The sequence below is a fragment of the Somniosus microcephalus genome, chromosome 8, assembly GCF_052327205.1.
Source record: "Somniosus microcephalus isolate GS21.2 chromosome 8, FLI_Smic_1.0, whole genome shotgun sequence".
In the NCBI taxonomy this organism is placed as follows: Eukaryota; Metazoa; Chordata; class Chondrichthyes; order Squaliformes; family Somniosidae; genus Somniosus; species Somniosus microcephalus.
In genome coordinates this window covers 190,053,359-190,065,379 of record NC_140994.1, presented here as the reverse complement: position 1 = coordinate 190,065,379, position 12,021 = coordinate 190,053,359, and the positions used below count along the sequence as shown (strand labels likewise).

General features: G+C 45.5%; 1 protein-coding gene across 1 annotated transcript in view; it reads right to left on the bottom strand.

The window, feature by feature from the left end:
- Positions 1–12,021, bottom strand: part of rab24 (RAB24, member RAS oncogene family) — a 38,179-nt gene that overhangs the window by 9,177 nt on the left and 16,981 nt on the right. The window contains exon 6 of the mRNA XM_085995436.1: positions 10,300–10,399. Within this exon, the coding sequence (XP_085851562.1) occupies positions 10,300–10,399 (100 nt within the window). The remainder of the gene's footprint in view (positions 1–10,299; positions 10,400–12,021) is intronic.

The window sequence follows — 12,021 nt, the reverse complement described above, 5'->3', positions numbered from 1 at the left end:
CACTTTGGTAGAAAAAACAGAAAGGCAGAGTATTTCCTAAATGGTGAAAGATTAGGGAATGCAGATGCTCAAAGGGACCTGGGTGTCCTTGTACATGAGTCACTGAAAGTGAATGTGCAGGTGCTGCAAGCCATTAGGAAGGCAAATGGTATGCTGGCCTTCATTACAAGAGGATTTGAGTAAAGGAGTAAAGAAGTCTTACTCCAATTATATAGGGCCTTGGTGAGAACACACCTGGAGTAGTGTGTACAATTTTGGATCCTTACCTAAGGAAGGATATACTTGCCATAGAGGGAGAGCAACAAAGGTTCACGAGATTGATTCCTGGGATGGCAGGACTGTCGTATGAGAAGAGATTGAGTAAACTCGGCCTGTATTCTCTTGAAATCAGAAGAATGAGGGGATATCATTGAAGCATACAAAATTATTACAAGGCTTGATAGGGTGCATGCTGGGAGAATGTTTCCCTTGGCTGGGGAGTCTAGAACCAGGGGCCACAGCCTCAGGATAAAGGGTAGGCCATTCAGGACTGAGATGAGAAGAAATTTCTTCAGAGGGTGGTGAATCTTTGGAATTTTCTACCCCAGAGGGCTGTGGAGGCTCAGTCATTGGGTATATTCAAAACAGAAGTTGATAGATTTCTGACTAATAAGAGCATCAAGGGATATGGCGATAGGGCCGGTGAATGGAGTTGAGGCAGAAGATCAGCCGTGATCTCATTGAATGGCGCAGCAGGCTCGAAGGGCTGAATGGCCTACTCCTGCTCCTATTTCTTATGGAACAGAGTTTGTGGCAGGGACTGAAGACAGTGGCTTTGGTATTCCCAATATTTAATTGGGAGAAAATTTCTGCTCATCCAGTACTGGATGCTGGACAAGCAGTCTGACAATTTGGAGACGGTGGAGGAGTCGAGAGAAGTGGTGGCAAGTTAGAGCTGCATGTCGTCAGCATACGTGTGGAAACTGACGCCATGTTTTCAGATGATGTCCCAAGGAGCAGCATATAGATAAGAAATAGGAGGGGGCCAAGGATAGATCCTTGGGAGACCCCAAAGGTAACGATGCGGGAGCGGGAAGAGAAGCCATTGCAGGTGATTTTCTGGCTACGATTAGACAGATAAGAATGGAACCAGGCGAGTGCAGTCCCACCCAGCTGGACGATGGAGGCGGCGTTGGAGCAGGATGGAGTGGTTAAGTGTGTCAAAGGCTGCAGACAGGTCAAGAAGGAGGAGGGGGGATAGTTTACCATTGTCCGAAATGGCAGCTAAAATGCGCACGCAAAGGGACACAGGGAAAAACTCAAGTTACATAGGCCTGGTTATGTAGCAATTATAGGGATGCATATTTCCTGGTAGTAGCAGGGAATAGGTTGGTGACCATAGTAGGGCGTCTAGAGTTAAAGTTGGAGGTCCCGTGGAGGGAAAAAGTTGACATAAGTAGAATGGAGTCGGCGTGGAACTCTTATCCAAGTTCGGAGACAGGTGAAGCAGGCGAGTGAAGTCCAGAAGCTATTTGAAGGGTAGAGAATTGAAGGATGGAGATTATTGCCGTGATAATGAGAATCAGTTGTGGTGCAGAAAGATGATGGCGACATTGACGTGAAGTTGGAGGTCACCGTAGATCAGAAGTAGCGGAGAAAATGTAAAACCACACAAGCCAGCAACCAACAAAGCTGAAAAACCAGTCGAACCAGTTACCCAGCTCAGCAAATATTTGACACAGCAAATGAATCTGTAACCAGAAAGAGGCAAATAAAAATACACAGTATAAACTTCACCAAATGCGCCTGTGCCTCCTGCAATTAGCAGGTCAGATTCATGAGACACTCAGTGGTCTGTCTGTCAGTGGCGATCAAAATGTGAGAAAAATGAAACATTTTGTTTATGGGTGCATTATATTTTCTCTAGAGAAACACAGACTTGGAGCAGATATGACTGAGGTTTTAAAATGGTGAAAGGATTAGATTCTGCCCAGTTGGATAGGTTATTTAAGATGGATAACGATGGTACGAGAGGACTGCATATTATAATCCTTAGCCAGCGCAGAAAGTGTTCGCCCTCTGGAACAGATTACTAAAGCGTGCTTGGAGTATGGATCTTCTAGAATCCTTCAAAAGGAAGCTTCACAAGTTCATGAGAGGAGAGGACAATTCCAGTTATAGAAGGTAGATGTGGGTTAGCTGAGATTAGTAGAATGTATGGGTTGCTGCTGTCTCTTGGAACCTTGCTTGGTGCTTTAAGGAATCGGAGAGGAAAGTTAATTTTCCTCAATTTGTCTCAGTTTTTTTGTCTTTCCCGGGAGATTATGTGATGGGGGTTAGTGGACTGCATGGTCTTTTCCCCATTCTCTTTGCATGTCACAGAATCACAGAAACCCCACAGTGCAGATAGAGGCCATTTCAGCCCATCGAGCCTGCACCGACACATATCCCACCCGATCCCCGTAACCCCTACACCAACACATATCCCACCCTATCCCCGTAACCCCACGTATTTAATCCCCCCAACATTAAGGGTCAATTTATCATAGCCAATCGACCTAACCTGCACATCTTTGGACTGTGGGAGGAAACCGGAGCACCCGGAGTAAACCCACGCAAACACGGGGAGAATGTGCAAACTCCACACAGACAGTCGCCCGAGGCCGGATTCGAATCCGGGTCCCTGGCGCTGTGAGGCAACAGTGCTAACCACTATGCCACCGTGCTGCCCTTGTTTGCACAAGTTTATACTGGACTAGCAATGAGATTTCCCATTGCCTAATGGCCCCGCATGGCAGACTGGTCACGAAAGTAAAAGCCCATGGGATCCAAGGGATAGTGGCAAGTTGGATCCAAAATTGGCTCAGAGGCAGGAAACAAAGGGTAATGGTTGAAGGGTGTTTTTGTGACTGGAAGGTTGTTTCCAGTGGCGTTCCACGGGGCTCAGTACTGGGTCCTTTGCTTTTTGTGGTATATATCAATGACTTGGACTTGAACGTAGGAAGTTTGCAGATACAGGAAACTTTTTTTTAATCCGGCACCGACGGGACCGACGTGGTGCCGGTTCATCAAAAATTCCGGATAACCGAACGCTATAGTAAAAGATACAGAGAGCTGACAGCTCCGTATAAAGCAACAAACCCTGTTGCTTAGCAGCAAGTGCAGAACAATGGCCTCAAGTTCCAAGTGTCTCTGTAGCTTAGCAACAGCCACACCCTTGCACAGCACCAGATGGAGGAAGGCAAGTACAATATGAAGTAAAACCTACTCCTGAATTTTGCCGGTTAACCGAGATTTCCGGTTATTTAGGTGCCGGTAAATCGAAAGTTTCCTGTAATACAAAAATTGTCCGTGTGGTTGATAATGAAGAAGAAAGCTGCAGACTGCAGAAAGATATCAATGGACTGGTCAGGTGGACAGAACAGTGGTAAATGGAATTCAATCTGGAGAAGTGTGAGGTAATGAATTTGGGGAGGGCTAACAGGGCAAGGGAATACACTATAAATGGTAGGACACTGAGAAAGTGCAGAAGATCAGAGGGAACTTGGAGTGCATGTCCACAGATTTCTGAAGGTAGCAGGACAGGTAGATAAGGTGGTTAAGAAGACATATGGGATACTTGCCTTTATTAGCCGAGGCATAGAATATAAGAACAGGAAGGTTATGCTTGAACTGTATAAAACACTAGGTAGGCCACATCTAGAATACTGCGTGCAGTTCTGGTCACCACATTACAGGAAGGATGTGATTGCACTAGAGTGGGTGCAGAGGAGATTTAGGAGGAAGTTGCCTGGGCTGGGGAATTTTAGCTATGAGGAAAGATTGGATAGGCTAGGGTTGTTTTCTTTGGAACAGAGGAGGCTGAGGAGATCTAATTGAGGTGTATAAAATTATGAGGGGCCTAGATAGAGTGGATAGGAAGGACCTATTTCCCTTAGCAGAGGGGTCAATAACCAGGGGGCATAGATTTAAAGTAATTGGTCGGAGGTTTAGAGGGGATTTGAGGAGAAACTTTTCCACCCAGAGGGTGGTGGGAGTCTGGAACTCACTGCCTGAAAGGGTGGTAAAGGCAGAGATCCTCATCACATTTAAAAAGTACTTGGATATGCACCTGAAGTGCCATAACCTACAAGGCTACGGACCAAGTGCTGGAAAGTGGGATTAGGGTGGATAGCTCTTTGTCGACCGGCACGGACAAGATGGACCGAATGGCCTCCTTCTGTGCTGTAAATTTCTATGATTCTAATATATGCTCAGTTCCATTTGCATCTCCTCAGATAATTACGGGGATAGGGCTTGGGTGGGATGGCTGTCGGTGTAGGGACCGGGTGCTAGGGTTTGGATGATCAGCCATGATCTCGTTGAATGGCCTACTCCTGCTCCTATCTTCTATGTTTCTATAATGAAGCAGTCCATGCCCGAATGCAGCAAGACCTGGATGACATTCAGGCTTGGGCTGATAAGTGGCAAGTAACATTCATGCCACACAAGTGCCAGGCAATGACTAGCATAGAAACATAGAAGATAGGAGCAGGAGTAGGCCATTCGGCCCCACGAGCCTGCTCCGCCATTCAATGAGATCATGGCTGATCATCCAAATTCAGTACCCTGTCCCTGCCTTCTCCCCATATCCCTTGATCCCTTTAGCCTTAAGAAATATATCCAACTCCTTCTTGAATATATTTAATGAACTGGCCTCCACCGCCCTCTGTGGCAGAGAATTCCACAGGTTCACCACTATCTGGGTGAAGAAATTCCTCCTCATCTCAGTCCTAAATGGCTTACCCCTTATCCTTAGACTATGATCCCTGGTTCTGGACTCCCCTGCCATTGGAAACATCATTCCTGCATCTAGTCTGTCCAGGCCTGACAGAATTTTATAGGTTTCAATGAGATCCCCTGGCACTTGGGTGGCATGAATGTTACATGCCACTTATCAGTCCAAGCCTGAACGGCATCCAGGTCTTATTGCATGCTGGTATGAACTGCTTCATTATCTGCGGAGTTATGAATGGCACTGAACACTGTGCAGTCATCAGCACACATCCCCATTTTCTGACCTATATTGTATTAATTACTATAACTTTATTGAATTAATAACTTAAACTAAATTAACTAATTAAAACTAAAAAAGTAAAAAATAATCGTTTGAATAAAAACGAATTATATAAATAAAATAAGTTTACATAGAGATGGCAGTGCAGGTGGTGTGTCGTAACTGCAGCATGTGGGAGTTGGTGGAGACCAACGAGACCCCGAGCAACCCTATCTGCGGTAAGTGCCTGCAGCTCGAGGAACTTCGGCTCAGAGCTGTTGAGCTGGAGTCCGAGCTGCAGACATTGCGATGCATCAGGGAGGGGGAGAGTTACCTGGCCCCTTTGTTCCAGGAGGCTGTCGCACCCCTTCGGTTAAGCAATACTTTAAAATTATTCAATGGTCAGGGACAGGAGGGTGTGACTGCAAGTCAGGAAGGTATGGGGACCCCAGGATATTGTGTTGGAGGAGCCTCAGTTCTTGACTTTGTCCGACAGGTACGAGGTACTTGCTGCCTGTATGGATGAGTACAAGGACTGCAGGGAGGATGCGCAAACTGACAACGGCACTGTTGTGTATGTACCTTTAAGAGAATAACTGGTCTCAGACTGCAGTACCGGCAGTGACCACCCCTGTATAAAAGGCGCTAGTGAGCCTGTGTTTTTAGTTTCACTATTGACTTCCACCAGTAAAAACTTATTTTGTTCACTCCTGCTGTCCGTGTCTCAATTATTCATGGACGTAACACTGGCGACGAGTAAGAAACGAACTTACCTGCAACTCGGCAGCACCTCAGACAACGTTATTGAAGGTCGAAGCCAGAAGAAAGAAAAAAATAAAATAAATTACATCCAAAGAAACTCGAGAAACGGGCGTCGACCGTGGGCAACCGCCCTCCAAATCGTCGGATTGAAAACTTGCAGGAGAGACTGTCCAGAGCCAGGCTTGGTTCCTTAGTCTGTGGTTTCCCAGCTAATTGGGCTGGTGGCAGGTAGTGCACTGATCCTTCCTGGGCTGCGGTGGGCTAGAGCTCGATCGGGTGGCTTTTCAACGGGGCCGGGCAGCGAGTCGGGAAGCAAAGAGAGAGAGAGAGAGAGAGGGTGGAGCACACAGGGCGCGGCCGGTGCTTCAAAGCCGGGCAGCGTTCGGACCTAAGAAGAGGGAGGGAAGTGTCCCAGAGGGTCCGCTCCACGACGGGAAAATAATAAAAGAAAAAAAATCAATATTAAACGCACAAGAAACCGTGGAAAGCAGCGCTAACAACAGCGGGGAAGAAGGCAAAGCGCGGGAAGCGCCATTTTGTTAAATCGGGGAAGAAGGCAAAGCGCGGGAGGCACCATTTTAGATTTGCAAGATGCCGAAGACTGGCTGTATCACTGCTTTTGATAATACAATAGAGGACTGGACCACGTATGTGGAACGAGTCGAGGTATATTTCGAGGCAAACGAAATAGCGGAGGGGAAAAAGGCATCGATATTGCTAAACTTAATGGGCGCTAGAACGTACGGCCTATTGCGGGACCCGATTACTCCAGCCAAACTGAAGGCGAAGAGTTTTAACGAAATTGTTGCTGTCCTACAGGAACACTTAAACCCTGCACCGCTGTTGATAGCAGAAAGATTTAAATTCCACAGGAGAACTCAGCACAAAGATGAGAGCAATGCTGAGTATCTTACGGAACTACGCAAGCTATCAAAGCACTGCCAGTTCGGAGCAGGACTGGCAGATACCCTACGGGACAAATTTGTCTGTGGACTCCTGAGTGAAGGAACACAGAAGAAGTTACTCTCAGAGAAAGAGCGGATGCTAGATAAGGCTTTCAGCGTGGCAGTATCGTATGAAGCAGCAGCCAGGGGAGCTGCAGAAATTCAACAAAAACCACAGGAATACGGCACCCACGAAATGACACGGGGATTTGCAAAATGTTATCGCTGCGGCAGAACTAACCATGACCAGAAGAACTGCTGGTCCAAAGACAAAATATGCAGGCAATGCGGGAAGATGGGACACATTGCACGAGTTTGCAGGTCTGGGAAGAAGACCAGCGACAACAAAAAGGCTACTAAGGAACCGTACAAGAAAGTACAAAAGATGACGGACAGTAGTTCCGAAGACCAGATGAGCGATAGTGAATCCGGGAACAGGAGACTAAGCTGTCTCAAACTTCACAATGTAATCGCAAAAGAGGATCACCGAACCATTTGGGTCACCCTCATGATAGCAGGGTCCCAAGTTAAAATGGAATTGGATACAGGATCAGCGCTAACCGTCATGAATCGACGAGACTACGAGCGGCTATTTTCACACATACCCTTGAGAGAGACGTCCATCGTCTTGACGACGTATACGGGGCAAAAAGTATACCCCAGAGGAAAAATAAGGGTGCCTGTCGAATACAATGGCAAGAAAATATGGAAATTGTATCTCTACATACTGCCAAATGGTGGACCACCGTTATTGGAACGGGAATGGATCAGGAAGATAAACTTAGATTGGCATTCCATTCATACAATGACGGTGGACGGTAAAAAAGATGAAGACGTCACTCCTGGACGATTGTCAACAATCTTAGCTAACGCCAAAGAGGTATTTCAACAAGAACTGGGCACGCTTAAAGGCGTAACCGCCTCGATAAAAATAGAAGAGAATGCAGTTCCCAAGTTTTTCAAAGCAAGACTGGTACCATATGCAATTTGCCCAGCCGTCGAGGCAGAGCTGGAGAATCTGGAGAAGGCGGGCGTGTTGTCTAAGGTAGACTGGAGCGAGTGGGCGACACCCATCGTTCCTGTCATGAAGAAAACGTTAAGCAATAAGTCCGGGGAGCCAAGGAAGATTCGCATCTGTGGGGATTTCAAGGTGACGGTGAACCCAGTCCTTCACACAGTACAATATCCTCTTCCAAGGATAGAAGACATCTTCGCCTCACTGTCTGGAGGGAAGCATTTTACAAAAATTGACCTAGCACAAGCATATTTGCAGATGGAGGTTGGTGAATCTTCGCTGCACTCCTTCCATGGCAAGAACGTTCTTCCTCAGGTAAGGCGACCAAAACTGCGCACAATACTCAAGGTGCGGTCTCACCAAGGCCCTGTACAACTGCAGCAAGCCATCCTTGTTCCTGTACTCGAATCCTCTTGCTACGAAGGCCAACATACCATTTGCCTTCTTAACCGCCTGCTGCACCTGCATGCTTACCTTCAGCGACTGGTGCACAAGAACACCCAGGTCTCTTTGCACTTCCCTTCTCCCAATCTATTGCCTTTCAAATAATAATCTGCCTTCCTGTTTTTGCCGCCAAAGTGGATAATCTCACATTTATCCACATTGTAGTGCATTTGCCATGTTTCTGCCCAATCACCCAACCTGTCCAAATCGTACTGAAATTTCATGACATCCTCCTCACACCATGTGCCTTAATTTTGCACGCTAATCTCTTATGCGGGACCTTATCGAAAGCCTTCTGAAAGTCCAAATACACCACATCCACTGGTTCCCCCTTATCTATTTTACCAGTTACATCCTCAAAAAATTCCAGTAGATTAGTCAAGCACGATTTACCTTTTGTAAATCCATGTTGACTTTGTCCGATCCTGTGACTGCTTTCCAAGTGCTCTGCTATTACATGTTTTATAATGGACTCTAGCATTTTCCCCACTACCGATGTCAGGCTTACCGGTCTATAATTCCCCGCTTTTTCTCTACCACCTTTTTTGAATAGTGGGGTAACATTAGCTACCCTCCAATCCATGGGTACTGTTCCAGAGTCTATCGAGTTCTGGAAGATGACCAGCAATGCATCTACTATTTCTAGGGCCACTTCCTTAAGTACCCTAGGATGTAGATTATCAGGCCCTGGGGATTTATCGGCCTTCAGTCCCATCAATTTTCCTAACAATACTGATTTCTTTCAGTTCCACCCTTTCATCAGACCCTATGTTCCCCGGCATCTCTGGGAGGTTATTTGTGTCCTCCTTTGTGAAGACAGAACCAAAATATGTATTTAGTTGGTCTGCCATTTCTTTGTTCCCCATTATAAATTCCCCTGATCCTGACTGCAAGGGACCTACGCTTGACTTCACCAATCTTTTTCTCTTCACGCATATCTATAAAAGCTTTTACAGTCAGTTTTTATGTTCCCGGCAAGCTTACTCTCATATTCTATTTTCCTCATCTTAATTAATCCCTTTGTCCTCCTTTGTTGAATCCTAAACTGCTCCCAATCCTCAGGATTATTGCTTTTTCTGGCCAATTTATATGTCCTCTCCTTGGACCTTATGCTATCCCTAATTTCCCTTGTTAGCCCCGGTTGATTCACCTTTTTTGTTTTATTTTTATGCCAAACAGGGAATGTTCAGTAGCACAATGCAACATGCTTATAGAATTGAAATATGCCTGTTGCACCTAACACTGCTGATACGGAGACTAATCTTAAACATCGCAGGTTACCAACTCCCCATCTTAATAGGTGACTGGAAAATATTGCAGCCGCAACAGAAATTTGTCCCCACTTGAACTAGCAGCCATTTCTTTTAAGGCTACAACAATGCTCATTAAGCTGCTCTCAGAATCTGACAGTGACTTGCTGTACCTCCAAAGTAAAAATGTTGCAATGCAAACTCAAGAATTCAGAAAATATACATACCCATTCTAAGAGACAGAAAGGGCAAGAACTAAATCATTAAGCTCTTCCTATGATGGGTCCTTCTTAAATGGGTTAGTCCCAGAGTACAGAAATCACCCACACTCTCACCCACTCAACTGCAGGAAGGCTTTTGTGAGGTGAAGTCTTTTTAGAATACCGCAGATAACATTAATTCAACTTCAGAACGTTTTCATCGAATGAATACATTAAACTGCAGTTGAAATAATATGCCTCCTGAATGATTAAATTCTTAGTTGCTGAATACATCCTAGTTTGTATCATGAACTCTATTCCATTTGGAAAACCCCTTTAGTCAGTTTAATTTAGGTACTGAATAGATTATTAATTATTAAAATTTTCCTAGGCTTGAGTGTCAGCATAAAATTGCCCTATGTATCTCAGTAAACTGGTAAATTTAACCTCTTCATCACTCAAGCCCGACCAGGTCAATTTTCACATCTCAAATATTTATCCTGTTTTCTTCTTTAAACTGATCCACACTGAAAATTTAATTAAAAAATTACTAGTACAGACTATTTTCACTCATTGCCTCTTTCCTTGCCAGGTTCAATCAAAGTAACAACATATTAACTTGTTTGTTATGGCCAAACAGTTCAGTGCCTTGAAAAGTAATAGACTTTACCATCTGTGTAATCCTGAACATCGTGGTAATCGACGCCCCGTGCACTACGATCATTCTGTACAAGATCACTCTTCGTTCCACACAAATAGATTTTACAATGCTGAAAGAGAGGGAACACTATGATACAAGCTGTAAATCAACCAACCTAAACCCTAAAACACACATGAACCTAGACCCACACTGCAAACCCACTACCCAAACCTCAAAATAGACTAGAACCCACAACTCAGTGCAAATCCACTTAGCAAATCCTAAAGCAGACAGGACCCACAGCGCAAATCCAGCAACCAAACCCCAAAACAGATTGGACCCATAACCCACACTGCAAAACTACCACCTAAATCCCAAAGCACACAGAACCCACAGCCCATACTGCAAATCCACTACACAAACCCCAAAGTAGAGCAGAGCCTGTAATCCACACCGAACGTGCAAGCTGTACTGCAAATCCCAACCCCTGAACATCTAACACACACGCAATAGCATTGCACTATCAGAGTCATAACGGCACTGAAGGAGGCCATTCGGCCCATCGAGTCCATGCCGGCTCTCTGTAGAGCAATCCAGTCAGTCCCATTCCCCCGCTCTATTCCCGTAGCCCTGCAAGTTTATTTTCCTCAAGTGCCTATCCAGTCTCCCCTTGAAAACATTGAGTGTCTCTGTTTCTACCACTTCCAGCGGCAGCGAGTTCCAGGTCAGCACCACTTGCTGCGTAAAAAAGTTTTTCCTCACGTCCCCCCTGTATCTCTTGCCCAAAACCTTAAACCTGTGTCCCCTATTCCTTGTACCATCAACTAGTGGGAACAGCCTTTCGCCGTCTAGCCTATCGAAACCCGTCATAATCTTGTACACTTCTATCAAATCACCCCCCAACCTGTCCTTGTAGCTAAGATCCCCCATCCGCAGAACCATTCTGGTAAATCTCCTCTGCACCCTCTTAAGGGCCTTCACATCCTTCCTAAAGTGTGGTGACCAGAACTGGATGCAATACTCCAGTTGTGGCCTAACCAGCGCTTTATAAAGTTTCAGCATAACTTCTCTACTTTTGCACTCAATGCTTCTATTTATGAAGCCCAAGATCCCATATGCTTTGTTAATCACTCTCTCAATATGTCCTGCCACCTTCAGGGACCTATGCACATTAACTCCCAGGTCCCGCTGTCCCTGCACACTCTGTAAAACTGTGCCATTAAGTGTATATTGCCTCTCCCTGTTCCTTCTGCCAAAATGCATCACCTCACACTTCTCTGTATTAAATTCCATCTGCCACTTGTCTGCCCATTCTGCTAGCCTTTCTATGTCCTGTTGCAGTCGATTGGTATCATCATCACTGTTTGCCATACCCCCAAGTTTGGGGTCATCGGCAAATTTAGAAATTCTACTCTGTATTCCAATATCCAGGTCATTTATATATATCAAAAAAAGCAGTGGCCCTAGCACTGACCCTTGGGGAACACCACTGTCTACCATCGTCCAGTCTGAAAAACAGCCATTTACAACAACTTGCTGTTTTCTGTCCTTAAGCCAATTCCTTATCCAAGCTGCCACTGACCCACCTATTCCATGAGCCTCAATTTTGTTAACCAGCCTTCTCTGAATCCAAAGAGCGAGTATAATAGTGAGGATCCGTAATCCACACTCCAAATCAGTTACTTCATAACCTGACCCACTACTAGAAACCAGAAAATGGCAGAGCCCTGTCTATTAAGCAGAGTAAGGACT